The 23726-nt window shown below is 42.6% G+C and overlaps 1 protein-coding gene across 7 annotated transcripts in view; it reads left to right on the forward strand.

Annotated features, from left to right (window-relative positions):
• The window catches only part of RBM6 (RNA binding motif protein 6), a 127756-nt gene that overhangs the window by 40889 nt on the left and 63141 nt on the right, over positions 1-23726 (forward strand). For 5 of the 7 annotated variants that reach the window (XM_050780738.1, XM_050780736.1, XM_050780739.1 and 2 more), the window contains one exon: positions 12063-12136. The exons of the other annotated variants lie outside the window; for them this stretch is intronic. In XM_050780738.1, the coding sequence (XP_050636695.1) occupies positions 12063-12136 (74 nt within the window). The remainder of the gene's footprint in view (positions 1-12062; positions 12137-23726) is intronic. 7 annotated transcript variants of the gene reach the window in all.

Consider the following 23726-nt stretch of genomic DNA (forward strand, 5'->3'; position numbering starts at 1 on the left):
AGTAGTTAGGACTACAGGTGTGCACCATGCCAGGCTAATTTTTAAACTTTTTGTAGAGGCGCAGTCTCACTATGTTGCCCAGGCTGGTCTCGAACTCCTGGGTTCAAGTGATTCTCCTGCCTCATCTTCCCAAAGTGCTGGGATTACAGATGTGAACCAGTATGTCCACCCAAAAAGGTGACTTTCATAGGTGAAAACTGGCAGTCAATATTTTAGGCTGAGTGATGACCTGCAGAGACCATGCAGGATGGATATTGCTCATAAGAGGGGAATTGTGGAGTACAGTCTGTCCTTTTAGTTGATGTAATGGAGGGCTGATCTATAACACGGGAGAGAAGATTAATGCCTCTTCATTGACTCTAGTAATGTATTAGTGTGATTTTTGTCTCCTCTAGAGCTGTATAAGTACAGGGTCACAATTTTATATAGAAACTGTGAGGTTAAATGAGCTTATGAATTTTTCAAGTTATAGAAATGCAATTTACATAGATCATATAGAAATTATATCTTCCAGGGGAATGTGTACTGAGACATAATATGCTGCAAAATTATTAGTATTGTCACTAAGAGGAGTAAATAAAGACTAAAGCGACTCATTATGGTGTAGGCCAGGACTTGCCTCAAAATGACTTTGTTGAAGTTTACCAAAAAACTTGACATTTATGGGATTTTGGAATTGTAGATAAGAGATTTTGGACCTATATGTGTTCTGTATATTTGAATTTTTCTTTTGCCATTTACAAATACATTATAACCCCATGAACTGTAAATTATCTTGAGTTACATGATTATTTCTGGAAAAAGTACCAGAAGTAAAATGTCTTTTGGTGACTAGACAAACTCTAGTATATGTATAAAATGGAATACTGCTCAGCAATAAAGAAGAAACTACTGATGCACCCAACAACATGGATGAATCTCAATGGCAATATGCTGAGTGAAAGAAACTAGACTCATAAGGATATATACACTGCCATAAGGAGGAATGAAATACTGATGTATGCTACAACTTGGATGAACCTTGAAAACATTATGAAAGAAGCCAGACACAAAAGACCAAATATTGTACAATTCAGTTTATATGAAATATCTAGAGTAGGCACACCCATAGAGATAGAAAGCAGATTGGTGGTTGCCAGGGGCTGGGGGAATGGGGAATGCCTCCCTAATGGTTATAGTACTTCTTTTGGGCTGATAAAAGTGTTCTGGAACTAGGTAGTAGTGATGGTTGCACAACATTGTGAATGTACTTAATGCTTTGGAATTGTACACTTTAAAACGGTGCATTTTATTTGATGTGTATTTGCTTACAATTTTTTTTTTTTTTTTTTTTTTTTTTTTGAGATAGAGTCTTGCTCCCGTCACGCAGGCTGGAGTGCAGTGGCACAACCTCGGCTCACTGCAACCTCCACCTCCCGGGTTCAAGCGATTCTCCTTCCTCAGCCTCCCAAGTAGCTGGGATTACAGGTGTGTGCCACCACACCTGGCTAATTTTTCGTATTTTTAGTAGAGATGGGGTTTCGTCTTGTTGGCCAGGCTGGTCTTAAACTCCCGACCTCAGATGATCCACCTGCCTGGGCCTCCCGAAGAGCTAGCATTACAGGTGTGAGCCACTGCGCCCAGTCAGCTTACAATTTTTTAAAAAAGGCCACATACTAGATGTGTATGTGTGATTTCACTTATGTGACATTCTGAAAAAGGGAAAATTTTAGGGATTGGAAATAGTGGTGGCCAGGGTATTGGGGGAGGAGTTAACTATGAAGTGGAAGCATGAGGGAATTTTGGGGCATAATGGAATTGTTTTATATCTTGATTGTGGTAATGATGTATCAATATTAAATTCACTGAGTTGATAACTACTGTGGTTATGTTAGAGAATATCTTTTTTCTTTTCTTTTTTTCTTTTTTTTTAAACGGAGTCTCATTTTGTCACTCAGTCTGGAGCGTAATGGTGTGATCTCGGCTTCCTGCAACCTCTCCCTCCTGGGTTTAAGCAATTCTCCCTGCCTTAACCTCTGGAGTAGCTGCGATTACAGGCACCTGCCCCCACTCCTAGCTAATTTTTCTAGTTTTTAGTAGGGACGGGGTTGCACCATGTTTAACAGGCTGATCTTGAACTCCTGACCTCAAGTGATCTGCCCGCCTCGGCCTCCCAAAGTGCTGGAATTACAGACGTGAGCCACCATGCCCAGCTGAGAGCATCTTCATTCTTAGAAAATACATAGTGAAGTTTTTAGAAATAAAGTACTGTGATGTATGCAACTTTCTCTCATGGTTTTGAAAAAAATACTTGCTATAAATGGAGAAGGGAGGAAGAGAGTAATGATAAAGTAGATGGATCACAATGTTATTAATAGTTGAATCTGGGGCCAGATGCAATGGGTCACGCCTGTAATCCCAACATTTTGGGAGGCCAAGGTGGGCAGATCACCTGAGATCAGGAGTTTGAGACCAGCCTGGACAGCTTGGTGAACGAAACCTGTGTACTGAAAATACAAGAATTAGCCGGGCGCAGTGGCGGGTGCCTGTAATCCCAGCTACTCGGGAGGCTAAGGCAGGATAATCACTTGAACTCAGGTGGCGGAGGTTGCAGTGAGCCAGGATCATGCCATTGCACTCTAGCCTGGGCGACAGAGCAAGAATCCATCTTAAAAAAATAATAATAAAAAAAATAAGGTTGAACCTGGGTAAAGCATATATGAATCTTTTTCCTGTACTATTATTATTGCAATTTTTTTTGTAAATTGGAAATTATTTCCAATAAAAAGTTGAAAAACTGACAAAGCTGATTTATTTTTTTTTTATTTTTTTTTGAGACGAAGTCTTGCACTGTCACCTGGGCTGGAGTACAGTGGAGCGATCTTGGTTCACTGCAACCTCCGCCTCCCGGATTCAAGCGATTCTTCTGCCTCAGCCAACCCAGTAGCTGGGATTATAGGCACCTGCCAACATGCCCGGCTAATTTTTTGTATGTTTTAGTAGAGACGGGATTTCACCATGTTGGCCAGCCTGGTCTCAAACTGACCTCATGATTAGCCTGCCTCAGCCTCCCACAGTGCTGGGATTACAGGCATGAGCCACTGCGTCTGGCCTATATTTTATTTTTAAATGATCAGCAGAAACCTTGTAAGCTGAAGACTACAATGAACAGCTTCTATCAACAAGTAAACTATAGAGCAGTTGTTCTCAGAGTGGATCCTGGACCATCGTCATCTCTTTACCACCTGGGAACTTGTTGGAAATCCAAGTTCTTAAGCGCCATCCTAAACCTACTGAATCAAACTCTGGGGTGGTGCCCAGTAGTCTGTGCTTTTAAGAAGTCCTCCTGATAATTTTAATGTACCCTGAGGACCACCGGCAGTAAACTGTTTAGATTCTTTATTCTTGAACTTTTGCATAGTTTAAAAGTGACTTAATTAGCAAGTGGACCTTCTGTAAGTAGACAGAGTTAATGCTTATGTGCTTTAGGAGCCAATGCTGATCACATGCCTTGCCTACCTAATATCAGTTCTCCTGCTCTGCATAGCAGGAGGAGCTATAGTAGTGTTGGTACTATCTTATGACTTCAGTTATATGTAACTAAGGACATATAACTTAGTTGTTTTTTCTGTTTATATATAGTACACTTCCTCCAGAAATCTTGGAATGGTTGTAGGTCTTCTCATTCACACAGTGTTTCTGTGACATATTAATGCAGGCAGAATTGCTTTTGATTTTTAGGTTTATTTGCATACTACGTAGTATATAAGCTTGCTGTGATATTTTTCCAAAGGGATTTAATATCATTTAAGCAAAAATGATATAGCTTCTGGATTATGTTTCCTAATAAGGCTCAAACATAGAAAGAAATTATAGTAACTGAAGTGCTACAGAATTACTTTAGTACTGGTTTATTAATTAATGTCACAAAGTTACAGGATTACCAAGGTGGTGTTAGTAGGAAGAAGCAATATCTTGCTTTAGTCTATCAGTGTTCTTGTGGTGAATGGGCAGTTTCTGCATTCTTGAAAAGGAAAATTCTTCTTGGAAAGTGGGTGTTTGCAATGACTAGGTCAGTCACTTGGTCTGCTGCCTGGCATTTTGGGTCTACTGAAAGTGACATTGTAGCAAAGGCCCTATACCTTCTGCATTTCTTTCTTTTCTTTTTTTCTTTTCTTTTTTTTTTTTTTTTTAAGTAGAGACAAGGTCTTGCTTTGTTGCCCAGGCTGCCCTTGACCTCCTGTCAAGCAGTCCTGTCACCTTAGCTTCCTGAGTAGCTGGGACTACAGGCGTGTGCCACCATGAGTGGTTAATGTAAACTTTTTGTTTGTTTTTTGAGACAGTTTCACTCTTGTTGCCCAGGTTGGAGTGCAGTGGCATGATCTCGGCTCACTATAGCCTCTGCGTCCTGGGTTCAAGCGATTCTCCTGCCTCATCCTCCCAAGTAGCTGGGATTACAGGCTCCTGCCACCACGCCCAGCTAATTTTTTGTATTTTTGTAGTAGAGATGGGGTTTCATCATGTTGGCCAGGCTGGTCTCGAACTCCCGAGCTCAGGGGATCCACCTGCCTTGGCCTCCCAAAGTGCTGGGATTGATGTGAGCCACCATGTCTGGCCTATTTTTTAATTTTTTTGAGACAGAGTCTCCCTCAGTCACCCAGGCTGGAGTGCAGTGGTGCAATCTCAGTTCACTGCAACCTCCGACTCCTGAGTTCAATTCTCCTGCCTCAGCTTCCCTGGTAGCTGGGATTACAGGTGCCCACCACCACGCCCAGCTAATTTTTTTTTTTTTTGAGACGGAGTCTTGCTCTGTTGCCCAGGCTGGAGTGCAGTGGCGCGATCTCGGCTCACTGCAAGCTCTACCTCCCGGGTTCACACCATTCTCCCGCCTCAGCCTCCCAAGTAGCTGGGACTACAGGCGCCGCCACCTCGCCCAGCTAATTTTTTGTATTTTTAGTAGAGACGGGGTTTCACCATTTTAGCCAGGATGTTCTCAATCTCCTGACCTCATGATCCGCCCATCTCGGCCTCCCAAAGTGCTGGGATTACAGGCGTGAGCCACCGCGCCCGGCCCCAGCTAATTTTTGTTGGCTGGCCTAGGGAAGAATCTGTGATTCAGTGCTGCAGGGATCAGGTGACCCTGGTGAGAGAGGTTCTGGAACAAGGGTTAATTTGGTCATTTTTGGAATGACCTGGGATTTGGCTTATTTATTTTATTTTTAAAATTTCCCGCTGGGCACAGTGGGAAATACCTGTAATCCCAGCACTTTGGAAGGCCGAGGCCAGTGAATCGCTTGAGCTCAGGAGTTCGAGACCACCCTGGGCAACATGGTGAAACTCCATCTCTCCAAAAAAATACAGAAAAATTAGCTGGACATGGTGGTGCATACCTGTAGTCCCAGCTACTTAGGAGGCTAAAGCAGGAAGATCAGTCGAGCTAGGGAGATGAGCGTGGAGGTTGCAGTGAGCCAAGATCATGCCACTGCACTCCAGCATGGGCAACAGAGAGAGACCCTGTCTCAAAAAAATAAAATGGTGAATGTAAAATAAAATGGTAGCTCACGCCTATAATCCCAATACTTTGGGAGGCCGAGGTGGGTGGATCACTTGAGGCCAGGAGTTACAGACCAGCCTGGTCAGCATGGCAAAACCCCATCTCTACTAAAAATACAAAAACTAGCCGGGCTGGTGGTATATGCCTGTAATCCCAGCTACTTGGGAGGCTGAGGCAGAGGTCGCAGTGCGCTGAGATCACACCACTGCATTCCAGACTGGATGACAGAGTGAGACCCTGTCTGAACATCACATCACATCACATCACATCACATCACATCACATCACATCACATCACATCACATCACATCACATCACATCGTAACGTAACATAACGTAACATATAAATTTTCAAGGCAGAAATCTTGTAGTCAGCCTTACTGTTTGTTGACAAGGACATGGTCCTGAGCGCAGAAATCTTGGCAGTTGATAAAGCCAAGAAGACAGATACTAATTAAAGAAGTTTCCAGATTTTGCATCTTCTGGCATCTCAGCTAAATGGCTCTGAGGAAGAGGATGCCACTTACCAGTTTTGAGACACAGACAGGTTATATTCTCTTCCTCAAAACCATTTAGCTGAGATGGAATTTGCCTCTCTGAGGTTGGGGAAGGTGTTTGAACTCTGTTTACAGCCCTCTGTCAGTTCCACTGCCTTGCCGAGTTCTCTCACCCTTCTTTAGATAGAATTGCTGTTGGCTTCTGTAGTCCTCACTTACCTCTTTTGCCAAATGCTCAGGTAGCTTTGGCTGAGTCTTCCAGGTTTGATAAGGCTGTATGGGGCTTCCTGTGCCTTTTGGTAGCTAGAAGTCACTGAAGAGGTACTTCTGCTACAGTGACAAGAAGAAAAGGGTCATTACTCAGCTTGTATAGTGCAGGGGCTGCTTGACTCCCAGCTTCAGTCTAGGCAGGGGAGTTTATTTATACAGTTACCTTAAATGAGCACCAGATAGAGGCCATCTATAAAAACTGTTTACAGGATTTAAAAATACATTGACATTGGCTTTTGCCTTTAACCTTCTGCTTGCAACAGAACATCTGATGAGACCTATGCTGCTCACCGTTTCTAGGTTACATTCTCTACCCTTGCAGTGTAAATTAATTTTTGCATGGTTCCATGTTTCTTGCTTAGGTTATCTCTTAGGTCTTCTGTCTGATTTAAATGTAAGCCTTCTTAGGACTAGATAGTGGTGATGGTTGCACTACTTTGTCAATATATCACTGAATTGTATGTATTTACTCTCTTAAGAATGAGTTTTCGGTATGTGAATTATGTCAATTTTTATTTATTTATTTATTTATTTATTTATTTTTTTGAGATGAAGTCTCACTCTTGCCCAGGCTGAAGTGCAGTGGTGCAATCTCAGCTCACTGCAACCTCTGCCTCCTGGGTTCAAGCGATTCTTCTGCCTTAGCTTCCCGAGTACCTGGGATTACAGGTGCATACCACTACGCCTGGCTAATTTTTGTATTCTGTATTTTTTTTTTTTTTTTTTTTGAGACGGAGTCTCGCTCCATTGCCCAGGCTGGAGTGTAATGGCATGATCTCGGCTGACTACAACCTCCGCCTCCCGGGTTTAAGCGATTCTTCTGCCTTGGCCTCCCAAGTAGCTGGGACTACAGGTGCATGCCACCATACCACGCCTGGCTAATTTTTTGTATTTTTATTAGAGACGGGGTTTCACCGTGTTAGCCAGGATGGTCTCGATCTCCTGACCTCGTGATCCTCCCGCCTCAGCCTCCCAAAGTGCTGGAATTATATAGTGAGCCACCATGCGTGGTAAATTATATCAATTTTAAAAAACCTTTTTGAAAATTGGTTAAGTCATGTAAATATTGATTTCTTAAAGGTGTTTTCATAAGTACAGAGAATATTCAAAGTTTCAGCAAAAACGTTAACAGCCCACTGATTGGTACTTATACCTTGCTGGTATAATTCATAATTGATTGTTCTTAGTCTCAGTTCAGTACATTGTGCTATGTGTAGAAAACGTTGTATTTTCATTTTTAAAAATTATTATTATTATTATTTTGAGATGGAGTCTGACTCTGTCTCCCAGGCTGGACTGCAGTGGCACGGTCTTGGTTCACTGGCAGCCTCCACCTCCCAGATACAAGTGATTCTTCTGCATCAGCCTCCTGAGTAGTGGAGATTACAGGCACCCGCCACCATGCCTGGGTAATTTTTTTTTTTTTTTTTTTTTTTTTTTGGTAGAGACAGGGTTTCACCATGTTAGCCAGGCTGATCTTGAACTCCTGACCTCAAGTGATCCATTTGTCTCAGACTCCCAAAGTGCTGGAATTACAGATGTGAGCCATTGCGCCCAGCCCATTTTAAAAAATTAAACCGGCCAGGTGCGGTGGCTCACGCCTGTAATCCCAGCACTTTGGGAGGCCGAGGCGGGCGGATCACGAGGTCAGGAGATTGAGACCATCCTGGCCAACATGGCGAAACTCCGTGTCTACTAAAAATACAAAAATTAGCCGGGTGTGGTAGTCCCAGCTACTCAGGAGGCTGAGGCAGGAGAATTGCTTGAGCCCAAGAGGCAGAGGTTGCAGTGAGCTGAGATTGTGTGCCATTGCACTCCAACCTGGATGACAGAGCAAGACTCCGTCTCAAAAAAAAAAGAAAAGTATAAGGAGTATTCACATTTCTATGAGATCTGTAAATTTAGGTTAGAAAATTTAGTTAGCTATGTTTTGTAATAGTCATATAAATAAGCACAAAGACCCTCCATCCTTCTTTCCAGCACGTGACAGTGGAAGAAAAGGGTAATAAAGTAGATTTTTTGTTACTCTCATTGGTAAAAATAAATCTGTCCATGAGAAGGTTAACACTGAGTTTACCATCTTGATGATTCCATATGGTTCCTAGCAATTCTGATCTCAAGGTTGGTGGGCAGAATGTTTAGGTCTCTGGGTAGAATATCTTCTGTGCCTTTTCTGTGAATTGTAAAATTACATTTGGGAAATAAAGAAAAAAATCCCTGATTATCCCACTACAGCAATACAACCACTGTAATCATTTTGGTATGCAGTTGTGTTGCATTATGTGAATTTTCTGATTTTTGTATGTCCACCTGTGCTCATTTGAACTGTATCCCCTCCCCACTTCCCACACCCTGTTTTCTCACTCCTGGAGTGAGCCTGGGCAGTGGGGATGAGACTTGCTTGTGGCTTCAGTTTGTTTCCTTTTCTAAGTTTCTCTGAGTGGGCATTCACTGTGCTGGCTGTGATTCTGTTATTTAAAGCAATATATTTTCATACCTTATGGCCCTTAAATGCAAGCCAACCTCTTCATCTGGTGTCAACCAAAGGAAAAGTGATTTGTTGCAGCGCTGGAGGACAAACTGGCAATGTTGGACTTACCTAAATTGAAAGATGGTATGTTGTTCTTCACCTTGGGGTCTTCAAGTATGATTTTGACAGTGCATGGTTTTTATCTCACATGCTGACTTTTGTCTCTAACCCCTGAGTTAGATGCAATTTAATTCCAGTCCTTTTTCCTACATACATTTTACATAATTATCCATAAGGGTATGTTCATTTTTAAGGCTCTTAAAATATACTATATCAAGTATCTTTCCATATTGCTATACAATTTTTGTAGCCGTCATTTATAACGGGACATTTTAGTTTTCATCTTTTCAGAAGAATTTTGGGAACTGGTATAATCAGCTCCTGAGAATGCTTTCTAATTTGCATACTCAGGTCTACTCACAATAGTTCTGCCATAGATATTTTAAAATAGAAGCAACTGTTATGCTGCTAAGTTGAATATTTCTTAACTAGGCTTATTAACAGGGGCATAGATGTGTGTTTTCAGGCATATGGGACTCTTTCTGTAACTGAGCTTGTAGAGTTTAGAATTAAGATTATTTAAGTTAGTCTGTGATCTTGTTGAAGAGTGAGAGGCTAGAGTGTAGTGGTTAAAAACATCAACTTGAATCTGGACTGCTTGCATTTAAAACTCAGTATTGGTATTTACTTGGTTACTTTGACCAATTTATCTATCCTTTCTTTGCCTTCTTCTCCATGGCTAAAATCAGGCTAATAATATTTACCTCATAAGATAGTATTGTGAATATTAAATCAGTATATACAAAGTATTTAGAATAAAATCTTGAACCAACAAGTTCTATGTAAATATTACTTACTTTCATTGTCTATTTTTCTAATTGCTGAAAATCCTTATGGCACAACCATGAGTCTTGAACACACAAAATACCTTTTTTTTTTTTTTTGTAAACGTTTTAGACAGTATAGTTAAACCTTAAATTTCTGTTCTTGTTTGATAGCTAAAGTTTCAGTCAGAATAAATTTAGTGTTGAGCTTGTGAATATAATATTAAATCTGAAGTATGTTGTCAACATACGGTATTGCAGGGTTGATGTCTAGAAATGCTATATTAGATTCCCGTAATGTTTTCTGTATCTTTTTCTTCCCAGTGTCTACTTGTCCTTTAGCAAAGTATGAACATTGTCATGAATCTTTTCTCTCTCTGTCCACAGTTTCTGTGTGCGTCTCTGGGCCACAGTAGTTACTTCTTTAAGCACAGAAAGGAAACTTAGAGCTTTGCCAGTTTTGGTGTTTGTTCCCTATGTTTTTCATCCGGGCAGCTATGGGGAGGGTTGCTTTCCACACATCTGGGTACTCCACTGATACGTTCTGTAGAAGTAATCAACACACTCGAGAGTACACCTGCTTGTTCCGTGGCTAACCCTTTCTGATTGTGGACATACATTTGAGTGTTTGCAGTGGATATTTGGTGCTAACAGGTGTCTTAGTTCCTTCTGTTATTCTGTAATGTTTCCCAAGAATATTCAGAATTGTTTATAAAATGCAGAGTGATTTATGTATTAGGAGTTCACTGAGTTTGACCAATAAGATTCACTTGAAAGGAATTAAGTAACAAAACAGTTTCCATTGTTAATAGGATATGCACGCTGTTTCTCTAAAGTACTTTTATTTCTTCAGAGTTATTAAGCAGAGGAGACTGATTTTGTGGTAAGTTTGGAGGGGTTAGTTTTAATCCATGTTGGTCAAAGTCGTGAAAGTAGATTAGAAAATCTGTTTCTCATCCTACAGTAGTGCTGAGGTTTCTAGTAGATTGTTTTTCTTCTTCCTAGTCATTTTCTGAAACTCGAAGCAAGGATCAACCCATACCATTGTAATGTTTCATAGTGAACTTGGAGTATTTAACAAGTCTAAAATCAAAGTTTATTATTAGTAGTAAAACATTTTAAAGCCATTCATTTCATGTGACAAGGAATTTTAACTCATTTCACCAAATGTGGTATGTTTTTAAACTTATACTTTCTATTGCTCTAGTTTTATTGATCTTTGATACATTGATTCAGTGATATCAGTTTCCTATTGTTATATATACTTTGTGGTCAAAATTATCATAGGGTTTTGTGTTTTTCTTTGCCTGAGTTTTGTTTCTCATCTGAACATCACATCTTTTTCTTGCTATTCCATTTACACAGTGTCATTCTTAGAGATGAGCTTCTTTATCCTCTGAGGCAGTGGAGGAAGCATGGAAACCACATGGGGAGCATTGCATTGACAAGTTTATTTTTGTAGTCACATGGTGGCAGTATCAGGGAAATTACAGGAACTCGTTAGATTCGAGTTCAGCAACCTATAAATCCCAGGACTTCCCAGTCTCGTGGATCATAGAACCTCAGGTGATCCGCCTGCCTTGGCCTCCCAAAGTGCTGCAAGTGACACTTGCTTAGGAGTAAGGTGAAGGGTATTTTATAGCTCTAATGGTTTGTACAATTCTTAAACATGTATTGATTGCTAACAACTACTGTCTTTCTCCCAGCTTGCCCCACCACCAGTCTTTGTGCATAAGCACAAATTTGGACACAGTTATTTGTACTTATTTATGCTTTTACACCTTCTTCCTTTTATAAAGATTTTAGCTGGTTTATGACTTGAGTTGAAACAAGGAAAGAAAGAGGAGACCTGAAATGGTCTGTCCCCTGCCAACCAGAAGCCTCCTGTGGTATCCAAACAGAATAGTTGCCTCAGTCTGTCAGCACTTCTGTCTTTGAAGGTGGTTTCTGCTTGAAAAGTGGTGACTATTAGCATAGCCTGGGGATATTTGCTTTTTTTCTTTCGGGATACTTTTTTTTTTTTTCTAGATACTTTCTTGCTCTTGTCGACTTTGTTTTTCTGAAAGATTTAGCCTGTGGTTAAAATGTTTCGGGTCCCCACATGAACTCTCTGTGGGATTACCCAATTCTGGGGTACCTTCACCAGATCACCAGTGCTAAAGAGGGCAAAGGATCTTCTTGGTTAATAGAAAAGACTATTTTGGAATGAATCTCAAAGTCCAGAAACATCGAGACTTTCCTTCAGTACTTTTTTCTATTTGGGGTAGCAACTTTACTTAGTGTAGGGGAGGGACGGGTTAGTTGGGAGGGCTTGTGTTTAAGGGGTTCAGAAACAGGGGATTTAAGTGTGTCTTTTGTGTTTGCAAGGCACTAACACCACTCCCGTCTGTATTTAAATGCTGTCCCCAGGTTACGACTATGGCTATGTCTGCGTGGAGTTTTCACTCTTGGAAGATGCCATCGGATGCATGGAGGCCAACCAGGTTGCTTTATACTTCGGTCAAATGATGCTGGAAGGATATATTTTTTTATATATGGGGAGGGAGGGTTTCAAATGATTTCACTTTGGAAAGGTACAAGAAGTCTATCTTTGGAGCATACTGCATTCCAACCATCAATTGTGAGGAAAATCTTTTAAAAGGCTGGAAAGCTTTCTCTAGAAAACTTAATGGGCACAGAGTGCATTTTAAAAGCTAGAGCCCAGTTGCTTTTGGATTAGATTCCAAAGACAATAGTTGGGGGGGAAAAATGACACATCTGGAGTGTTTCCTCTTGGAGTGTGACTGAGATGGTAATCCTGATGCAAAGAATGATCCTTGATTGTCTGTGACCCCAAGGATCTGCCTAGCACGGAAATTCTAGGTCAGTAGTTACACCCAGACCTAGGGTGAAGACCTCAGATGGTGACTCCTATGGCATCAGGTCCTGCCTGCAGGGACTACTTCCAAAAGAGAGCTATCAGGGAAGAGAGAGGAGTGGATTGTTGGTGTCTATTGCATTCATCATTGTTCTTAGCCAGTTGGAGTTGCATACTCAAGTCCTTGGCTGCGTATAGTCAGAGCTGATGAATCAGAATCTGTACTCACCTTACGTTTGAACTATCTGGAGTGATTCAGCTTGCCACCTAGATTTTTCATCTATGTCTTTAATTGAACCCTGCCTGGTAGTTTTGGGAGGAATTTATAAATGGGTAGAATCCTTCCTGTTACGGTGTTTCCTTGGGGAAAGTTGTTTTCTTTGAGTTGTTTCAGTTCCTCCGTCTGTAAAGTAGGAAAAGAAACAGGAATGTAGTTTGATTTTTTTTTTTTTTAAATGTATCCACTGCCTGTACTTAATAGTGTGAATACAGTGGGCCCAGAATCTTTTTTTTTTTTTTTGGCTCTTGTTGCCAAGGCTGGATTGCAATGGTGCGATCTCGGCTCACCGCAACCTCCGCCTCCCTGGTTCATGCAATTCTTCTATCTCAACCTACCGAGTAGCTGGGATTACAGGCATGTGCCACCATGCCCGGCTAGTTTTGTATTTTTAGTAGAGATGGGGTTTGTCCACATTGGTCAGGCTGGTCTCGAACTCCCGACCTCAGGTGATCCGCCTGCCTTGGCCTCCCAGAGTGTTGGGATTACAGGCATGAGCCACTGTGCCCAGCCAGGCCCAGAATCTTAAAAGAAGGCTCTGCCAGGGAAGAGTAGTTATTACATGAGAACTCTTCTCCTTCTGTAGCCTGATGCTTTGTTCAGCTTTGTTTAACTCAGTGTGGCTCATTATACGTACTTTTCTCTTCTTGGCCAAGTTCTCCTCTTATGGGTATGGAGATGACATGCTGTAAATGCTTTGGGAGCAAGCACTCATTAGAGAAGACTTTTGTTGTGTCCTTACCTTGTTAGTAGTCTAAGCTTACCAGATCCTTAGAGAATGACGGGCTTAGGACTGTATACCCTAGATTTAAGAGGGTTCTCATTGACCATTTGTTCAGTGTCCATCACTGAATCACTTACCAAATACAGTTGACACTCTGTCCACAGGTTCCACACCCATAGATTCAACCAAATGCTGATTGAACATATTCAGGAAAAAGATACATTAATAATACAACAATAAAAAATAATACAGGCCAGGAGTGGTAGCTTACCTCTGTAATCCCAACATTTTGGGAGGCCCAGATGGGAGGATTGCTTGAGGCCAGGAGTTCGAGACCAGCCTGGGCAACATAGGGAGACTCCATCTCTACAAAAAATAAAAGTGAAAAATGTAGCCAAGTGTGGTGACGTGAACCTGTAGTCCTATCAACTTGGGAGGCTAAGATGAGAGGATTACTTGAGCCCAGATTGAGACTGCAGTGAGCTGTGATCACTCTGCTGCACTCTAGCCTGGGGTGACAGAGCGAGACCCTGTCTCAAAAAACAAACAAAAAAGTACAGTTAACTATTTATATAGTCTTTATTAGGTATTAGATATTATAAGTAATTTAGAGATGGTTTAAAGTATATTGGAGGATGTGTGTAGGTTGTATGCAAATACCATATGATTTTATATAAGGGACTTGAGCATCCTGAGATTTTTGTGTCCTTGTGGGTCCTGGAACCAATCCCCCATGGACACCAAGGGACAACTGTACTAATCACGTGTCAGAAACTGCTACATGCCAATTTTGAAGAGAAGAAAAAAGCTTCCAATCTGTGTGCTTACGATGGATCCTATTCTGACAATCTGTCCGATTTTGAGAACACTCATTAATTCATAAGCAACTTGTTCTTATCAGTGAATAGTGATTAAGTCCTTTGCCTCTGTACTAAGTACTCAATGTAATAACTGATAGCTGAATGCTGTAAAGAAAACGAAGCAGGGTATCAGGAGAATGCATCATGGTGGCAATTTTAGAGGGGTGGTCAGGGAAACTTCTTGAGGAGTGACATACATTTGAGTTGTGACTCATGGTGAATAATGTATCCAGAACACTTACTATAGTACCCTGCACTTGGTAGCATTTGAATTAGTTTGAAATTCGATGTCCTTCTTTCTTTCTCTTACCCTCTTCCACATGTCAAGTAATTTCCAATTATAAATTGTGTGTGTGTGTGTGTGAGACAGAGTCCAACCAGGCTGGAGTGCAGTGGTGTAATCTTGGCTCACTACAATCTTAACCGCCCGGGTTCCAGAGATCCTGCTGTCTCAGCCTCCCCAGTAGCTGGGACTACAGGTGTACACCACCACGCTTGGGTAAATTTTTTTTTCTTTTTTTTTGAAATGGAGTCTCACTCTGTTGCCCAGGCTGGAGTGCAATGGCACGATCTCAACTCGTTGCAACCTCTACTTCCTGGGTTCAAGTGATTCTTCTGCCTCAGCCTCTTGAGTAGCTGGGATTACAGGTGTCTGCCACCACATCTGGCTAATTTTTGTATTTTTAGTAGAGACGGGGTTTCACCATGTTGGCCAACTCCTGACCTCAGGTGATCCACCTGCCTTGGCCTCCCAAAGTGCTGGGATTACAGGTGGTGAGCTACCATGTCCTGCCAACTTTTGTATTATTAGTAGAGATGGGGTTTCACCATGTTGGCCAGGCTGGTCTTGAACTCCAGACCTTAGGTGATTTGCCTGCCTTGGGCTCCCAAGGTGCTGGTATGACAGGCATGAGCCCCCGTGCCTGGCCTCCAATTATAATTCTAAGAAAATAAATTTATTTTTATATCTGAAGTTTATTAAAACTAATTCTTTAAGGAAATGGATGTGGATTAAGCTCCTTACGACATAGTAAACAATCTTATGAGAGACATAAGAATGTGAGGCTGGCCGGGCACGGTGGCTCAAGCCTGTAATCCCAGCACTTTGGGAGGCCGAGACGGGCGGATCACGAGGTCAGGAGATCGAGACCATCCTGGCTAACATGTTGAAACCCCGTCTCTACTAAAAAATACAAAAAACTAGCCGGGCGAGGTGGCGGGCGCATATAGTCCCAGCTACTCGGGACGCTGAGGCAGGAGAATGGCGTAAACCCGGGAGGCGGAGCTTGCAGTGAGCTGAGATCTGGCCACTGCAGTCCAGCCTGAGCGACAGAGCGAGACTCCGTCTCAAAAAAAAAAGAAAAAAAGAATGTGAGGGAAGAAGTCCTGACTCCTCAGGGTGAATAAAGTAAATATTTTGGGAGGCTGAGGCGGGCGGATCCCGAGGTCAGGAGATCGAGACCATCCTGACCAATAAGATGAAACCCTGTCTCTACTAAAATACAAAAAATTTAGCCAGGCGTGGTGGCGCGTGCCTGTAGTCCCAGCTACTCGGGAGGCTGGGGCAGGATAATTGCTTGAATCCAGGAGGTGGAGGTTGCAGTGAGCCAAGATCACGCCACTGCACTCCAGCCTGCTGACAGAGCAAGACTCCGTCTCAAAAAAAAAATAAAATTAAATAAATAAATAAATAAATAAATAAAAAGATAAAGTAAATATCTGTGGAAGATAAAATGTGTTTGTAGGCCGGGCACTGGCTCAAGCTTGTAATCCCACCACTTTGGGAGATTGAGACAGGAGGACCACTTGAGCTCAAGAGTTTGAAATGAGCATGGGGCAAACAGTAAGACCCTGTCTAAATTAAAAAAAAAAAGTCTCTGTCTATCTTTTCCCCCAGTTTTACTTACAGACCAAGTTGGTACAGATTCTGAGTCACCACGGTCTGCTTGGCAACTCTTAGAGCCTGAGTGTGTGTGTGCCTCTGAGAAGGTTACTCCAAAGTACTTTGGGTTGAGTTTTTTGTAACTCTTTGCTATCCTGACACTTGATGTGAAATGTCTTTTATTTCATTGCTGGGTACTTGTAGGCCTAGGGGATGGAAATAAAGGAACTTTCTGCTAGCTTGCTTTGTCAAATATTGTTGGGTAGGTGTGCCTTCGTGAAGTTGCTCAAGATGATAACCACGGTCCCTCTAGCCTTTTCCCAGTGCCTATATCAAGCTGTCAAACAGTAGAATGCTCTGCAGCAGTACTGAGCTTTGTGGCTGTGGTGACCCACCAGGATATCACTTAGGCAACAGCTGTCTGTCTGGGGAAATAAGAATGTATGAATCTGTTAGCCTATACCATCACCATTTCCATCTAGGAGAAGGGGGCAGCCAGCAAACACTGTCAGGCAGAGCCTTTCATTCCACCCTTCCTGCAAAGTGTATTTCTAGCCCTGTCATATGCCCTTGGCTTTCTTTGTTGTCAAGTCTCTGGGAGATTGAGGGTACGTATTATCTCCTGCTTTGTGTGCCATTGCACTGGGACTTGGGGAGGGGAGTAAGAAGTATTGTGTTAAAATGTTAATCCCTTTCAGTGGTTGCCCAGTTGTGAGTACTAGCCCTCTCAGACTGTTGGCATTTGATGTGCAGGAATTAACATTTTATTTTCTCAAATATGCTGGTGTGATGCTTGTTGTCTGTACTTATTTGGCCAAATTAGTCACTAAAGTGCCCTTATAGAAGATAACTCTGGGAGACGTATGTATTTCTCTGAAAAAAATTTTTTTTTTTTTTTTGAGACGGAGTCTCGCTCTGTTGCCCAGGCCGGAGTGCAGTGGCATGATCTCGGCTCACTGCAAGCTCCACCTCCCAGGTTCATGCCATTCTCCTGCCTCAGCCTCCCGAGTAGCTGGGACTACAGGCGCCCGCTGCCACGCCCGGCTAAAGTTTTTGTATTTTTAGTAGACACGGGGTTTCACCATGTTAGCCAGGATGGTCTCGATCTCCTGACCTTGTGATCCACCCGCCTCGGCCTCCCAAAGTTCTGGGATTACAGGCTTGAGCCACCGCGCCTGGCCTTATTTCTCTGAAATTTTTATTCTCCTTTCCTTTTCCTTTTCCCTTTCCCTTTCCCTTTCCCTTTCCTTTTCCCTTTCCTTTCCTTTCCTTCCTTTCCTTTTTCTTTTTTTCTCTCCTTTTTCTCTTCTCCTTTCCTTTCCTGCCCTGTCCTGTCCTTTTTTCTTTTTTCTTTTCTTATCTTATTGGAGACAAGGTCTCCTTCTGTCACCCAGGCTGAAGTGTAGTGGTGCGATCATGGCTCACTGCAGCTTCAATCTACTGTGCTGAAGTGATCCTTCCAACTCAGTTCTCTTTAGTAGCTGGAACTACCACCACCACACCTGGCTAATTTTTTTTATTTTTATTTTTTGTAGAGACAGGGTTTTGCCACATTCCCAAGGCTGATCTTGAACTCCTGGACTCAAGCAATTTACCCATCTCAGCCTCCCAAAGCACTGGGATTCCAGGTGTGAGCCACAATGCCTAGCCTATTTTTAAATTTTTATTTTTTGGAGACTTAGGGTTCTATTTTGTTACTCAGGCTGGAGTGCAGTGGTACGATGAGAGCTCATTGCAGCTTTAAACTCCTGGGCTTAAGCAATCCTCTCACCTCAGCCTTCTGAGTAGCTGGACTACAGGCACCTGCCACCATGTTCGACTAATTAAAGAAAAAAATCTGTTCATAAAGATGGGATCTTTCTGTGTTGCCCAGGCTGCTTTTGAACTCCTTACCTCAAGTGATCCTCCCACCTGGACCTCCCAAAGTGCTGGGATTATAAGCATGAGCCAGTGCGCCCAGCCTTACTCACCTTTTTGTATGACACTATCAGTCTTTCTAAAGTGCAAAGAAAAAGGGTTCTGTTATCATCTGATGTGAAAATTCCTTTAAACATTGACTTTTTCTGGTGTGAGGAATGAAGGCTATGGAATACATGAAGTTTTATGAAATAGTGTTTTTGTGTGTGTGTGTATCAACAAAATTAAGAGAGTTTGGGTTATTGAAAATACAAGAGTGTTTTTGAAGGTATGTGTAGGAAGCCAAATCTCAAATGTGGTCTGTCCTTGTGATTAAAATTAGAGCAATGGGGAAGCCAGGTGTGATGTCTCACACCTGTATTCCCAGCACTTTTGGAGGCTATGACAGGAGGATCACTTGAGCCCAGGAGTTGAGTCCAGGCCTGGGTAACGTAGCGAGACCTCATTAAAAATTAGCTAGGTGTGGTGGCACATGCCTATTGTCCCAGCTATTTGGAAGGCTGAAGTGGTAGGATCGCTTGAGCCTGGGAGGTCAAATCTACAGTGAGCCGTGATTGTGCCACTGCACTCCAACCTGGATGACAGAATGAGAGATAGTGCCTCAAAAAAAAAAGAGCAACAGAGAAAGCTTATGTTTTTAGTGATGAGAATGCTATTTGTGAGGCCATGATGGAAAAAATTGGTGAAGAACCTAGTTTGTTGGAAACTTAAGTTGGTAGTAAAGACATAATACTATCTGAAACACTTTAGTACTTAAATTGTGTGCGTTCCAAGCAACAAAACCAATCTGTAGGTTGAAGGTTGTAGTGTTACCTAAACAACTGTCACCCCAAAAACACTTCATTGAGGAGTATCCGGCTTCCTAGCCAGAGCTCAACTGTGTAACTTATGGCTTGAATCATGCCATTCTTCCTGGAAACTTCAATTTCAGTACTTTTTCCCGATCACCCTCAGTAGAGTAGTAGTAGAAACATGGGGAACTGCATTCTAAAATGAGTATATAGGTTCATATCCTAACTAGAAAAAGCATTACAACAATTAATGAGTACAAACCAAGGATTATTGAAGAGTCTTGCTCTCAAGAGAGTTGGGGTATTCAAGAAAATTAAAAGTGAATTTAGGCCGGGCATGGTGGTTCACATCTGTAATCCTAGCACTTTGGGAGGCCGAGGTGGGCGGATCATGAGGTCAGGAGATCGAGACCATCCTAGCTAATACAGTGAAACCCCGTCTCTACTAAAAATACAAAAAATTAGCCGGGCATGGTGGTGGGCGCCTGTAGTCCCAGCTACTTGGGAGGCTGAGGCAGGAGAATGGCGTGAACCCGGGAGGCGAAGCTTACAGTGAGCCAAGATCGCGCCACTGTACTCCACCTTGGGGAACAAAGCGAGACTCTATCTCAAAAAAAAAAAGTGAATTTAAGGATTGATGACTTGATTACACATTTTGGCTATATATCCACTGATTGAGACTTTTTTTTTTTTTTTTGAGATGGAGTCTCACTGTGTCGCCCAGGCTGTAGCGCAGAGGTGCTCACTGCAACCTCTGCCTCCTGGGTTAAAGCGATTCTCCTGCCTTAGCCTCCCGAGTAGCTGGGATTACAGGCATGTGTCACCATGCCCGGCTAATTTTTGTATTTTCAGTAGAAACGTAGTTTCACCATGTTGGCCAGGCTGGTCTTGAACTCCTGACCTCAGGTGATCCACCCGTCTCGGCCTTCCAGAGTGCTGGGATTACGCATGTGAGAGCCACTGTACCCAGCCCAGTGATTGAGACTCAATGACTTGAAGCAGTATAATGTAGCAGTATAACATAATATTCTGGAAGCAGACTACTGGGGGTTGCATTTCCGCTCCATCACTTTCTAAGGTGTACTTGAACAAGTGGCTTAACCTCTCTGTGTTTTAATGTACTCTCACATACGTCTAGGGATTAAATAAGTTAATGCATGTAAGGTGATTAGAACTGGGGCTGGCACAGAGTGAATGTTGAGTGTGTCTTTGTTGTTATCACAACAACTTCTCATCTGAAACAAAGTCTTAAGTTACAGCAGCTCTGGTCTTGGCTTAATGGAGTATATGACAAAAAGGATTTGGTGGCAGTGCCTAGGAGGATTTTTTTTTCTTTTCCCAATCAACAGTACTTCTCATTTAGCCTGTTGATTGATACTGATTATCAGGGGACTCCTTCCAGGCTCCCCTAGTTGGAGGTTTTTTTTTTCTTCTTCTTCTTTTTCTTTTTTTGAGACAGGGTCACATTCTGTCTCCTAGGCTGGAGTGCAGTGGTGCGATTTCGGCTCACTGCAACCTCCATTTCTGGGGCTCAAGCCACTCTCATGCCTCAGCCTCCTGAGTAGCTGTGGCTATAGATGCGTGCCTGGCTAATTTTTGTATTTTTGTAGCACAGGGTTTTGCCATTTGGAAGGCTGAAGTGGGAGGATCGCTTGAGCCTGGGAGGTCAAATCTACAGTGAGCCGTGATTGTGCCACTGCACTCCAACCTGGATGACAGAATGAGAGATAGTGCCTCAAAAAAAAAAGAGCAACAGAGAAAGCTTATGTTTTTAGTGATGAGAATGCTATTTGTGAGGCCATGATGGAAAAAATTGGTGAAGAACTTAGTTTGTTGGAAACTTAAGTTGGTAGTAAAGACATAATACTATCTGAAACACTTTAGTACTTAAATTGTGTGCATTCCAAGCAACAAAACCAATAATCTGTAGGTTGAAGGTAGGCTGGTCTCGAACTCCTGAAGTCAAAGTGATCCACCTACCTCAGCCTCTCAAAGTGCTGGGATTACAGGAGTGAGCTACCATGTCCGGCCCTTAGTAAGAGTTTCTGCTGCCTTAGCCTTCGAGACAGAATCTTATTTTTTTTTTTTTTTTGAGACGGAGTCTGGCTCTGTTGCCCAGGCTGGAGTGCAGTGGCGCGATCTTGGCCCACTGCAAGCTCCACTTCCCGGGTTCACACCATTCTCCTGCCTCAGCCTCCCGAGTAGCTGGAACTATAGGCGCCCACCACCACGCCCGGCTAATTTTTTTGTATTTTTAGTAGAGACGGAGTTTCACCATGTTAGCGAGGGTGGTCTAGATCTCCTGACCTCGTGATCTGCCCGCCTCGGCCTCCCAAAGTGCTGGGATTACAGGTGTAAGCCACCACCCCTAGCCATGAGAATCTTAAATTTTCTAAAGAGAAAGAGTAGGAGACAGACAGTACCACATGGAGTATGGTTAGGCCATGTAGGAAATCTAGCCTGTAGCTTTAAAATCCTAAGTTCTAAATTAGTTGGGTATGGTGGTCCCCACCTGTAATCCTAGCTACTCCGGAGGCTGAGGTAGGAGGATCGATTGTGCCCAGGAGTTCAAGGTTGCAGTGAGCTGTGATGGTGCCACTGCACTCCAGCCTGGGCAACAGAGTGAGATGCTGTCTCTCAAAGCAAAACACCCTAAGCTCTGATAACCAGCCCATTATTTGCCACATCTCAGGCTCTTTAATTATGAGAGGTACTCTAAACTGAATTCATTTTAATTCTCTCCAATTTGAAAAATAAACATTTATCATTTGGCAGTTTTAAGGGAATCTTCTGATATATGTCCTACAATGGGTTTATAATTATTTTTGTCACAAATCATGGTTTATTTCTATGGATTAAAGTAGTTTAGTTCTTAACTTGTTCTAAATTAGAAATATACCTGTATATTTTAACCTTGTGCTCCTGTGTTATCACATCTCATTGGCTCAAGGGTCGTACAAAGGCGTGATTCAGTTTGTGATCTTGATTATAACTTTGGTTTATGACCTTTTGTACTTTCAGATGGTATAGGGTTTATAGGACAGAAAGATTTAGAATTTCAGCTTCATTACCTCCTGACTCTTTTGTAACTGTTTTTTGTTTTGTTTTGTTTTGTTTCGTTTTTCTTTTTTGAGGCGGATCTTGCTCTATTGCCCAGGCTGGAGGGCAGTGGTGTGATTTGGGCTTACTGCAACCTCCACCTCCTGAGTTCAAGCGATTCTCCTGCCTCAGCCTCCCGAGTAGCTGGGATTACGGGCATGCCCCACCACACCCAGCTAATTTTTGTATTTTAGTAGAGATGGGATTTCACCATGTTGGCCAGGCTGAACTTGAACTCCTGACCTCAGGTGATCTGCCTACCTTGGCCTTTCAAAGTTTTGGGATTACAGGTGTGAGCCACTGTGCCAGGCCTCTCTTTTGTAACTTCTGAACCTCAGTTTTCTCATCTGTAAAATGAAAGGATAATTATAATACCAGCCATAGTGCAGTTGTGAGGTTAGAGTATGTATTATTTGTAAAATGGTCAGTATGATAACTGGCATGTGGTAAGTGCTCTGTAGTAAAGGGTGATTCTTAACACTTGACTCTGCTTGGTTGTACCAACTCCTCTTTTTCCTTGGCTCCTTATCCACCTCTTGGGGTTCAGAGTTGGCTGAAGGTGGCAGGCATTGCTGCTTTGGGTGGCAGCTTGATTTTAGACAGCCATTTCACATAGTGCTTTTGTTCAGGACCTCTCGGGATTTCTAGATAGACAGCAAGAGAGTTGGGGTAGCACCTGTCGTAAAGTGTCTAAGGAATGAGTACGCAAGCATTCAGCCATTTGAGGGCAGAAGACCATGACCATACCTGCCTCCCTACAGTAAACAGCCTGTTGTTTTTGCAGGTAGCATTGCAGTTAGTTCTTTTATCAGAAAATTCTTGTAGGCTGCAGGTGACATTGAGTGTTATTAGGCATCTTCTTCATTCAAGTTGAACTTGGAGGTTACAGTATATCTTTGTCACCTTTTCCACAGGTGTTAAAGTGTTGTCATTCATCCTCTAGTGCATAGATTTTATATGCATATTTCTTGTTAAGTATATTGATGAACTGATAATTAGTTTTTCTAGAATAATATTTATTTTATATTTTATTTTATTGAGACAGAGTCTTGCTCTGTCACCCAAGCTGGAGTGCAGTGGCATAATCATGGCTCACTGCAGCCTCAACCTCCTGGGCTCAAGCCATCCTCCCCACCTCAGCCTTCTGAATAGCTGGGACTACAGGTGTGCGCCACCACACCAGGCTAATTTTGAGGGGGTGGAGGGGAGGTAGAGATGAGATCTTACTGTGTTGTCCAGGCTGGCCTTTTGATCCTGGACTCAAGCAGTACTGCCTCAGACTCACAAAGTGCTGGAATTACAGGTGTGAGCCACTGTACCCAGGCTAGAATAATTATTTTTTATTTTTATTTATTTATTTATTGAGACAGTTTTGCTCTTGTTACCCAGGCTGGAGTGCAGTGGTGCAGTCTTGGCTCACTGCAACCTCCGCCTCCTGAGTTTAAGTGATTCTCCTGCCTCTGCCTCCCAAGTAGCTGGAATTACAGGCACGCCACCACACCTGGCTAATTTTTGTATTTTTAGTAGCGACAAGGGTTTCACCGTGTTGGCCAGGCTGCTCTTGAACTCCTGACCTCGGGTGATCCACCTGCCTCCGCCTCCCAAAGTGCTGAGATTACAGGCATGAACAATGGTGCCCAGCCAGAATAATTAGTTTTAATCTCAC

Source organism: Macaca thibetana, chromosome 2, assembly GCF_024542745.1.
Source record: "Macaca thibetana thibetana isolate TM-01 chromosome 2, ASM2454274v1, whole genome shotgun sequence".
Lineage (NCBI taxonomy): Eukaryota > Metazoa > Chordata > Mammalia > Primates > Cercopithecidae > Macaca > Macaca thibetana.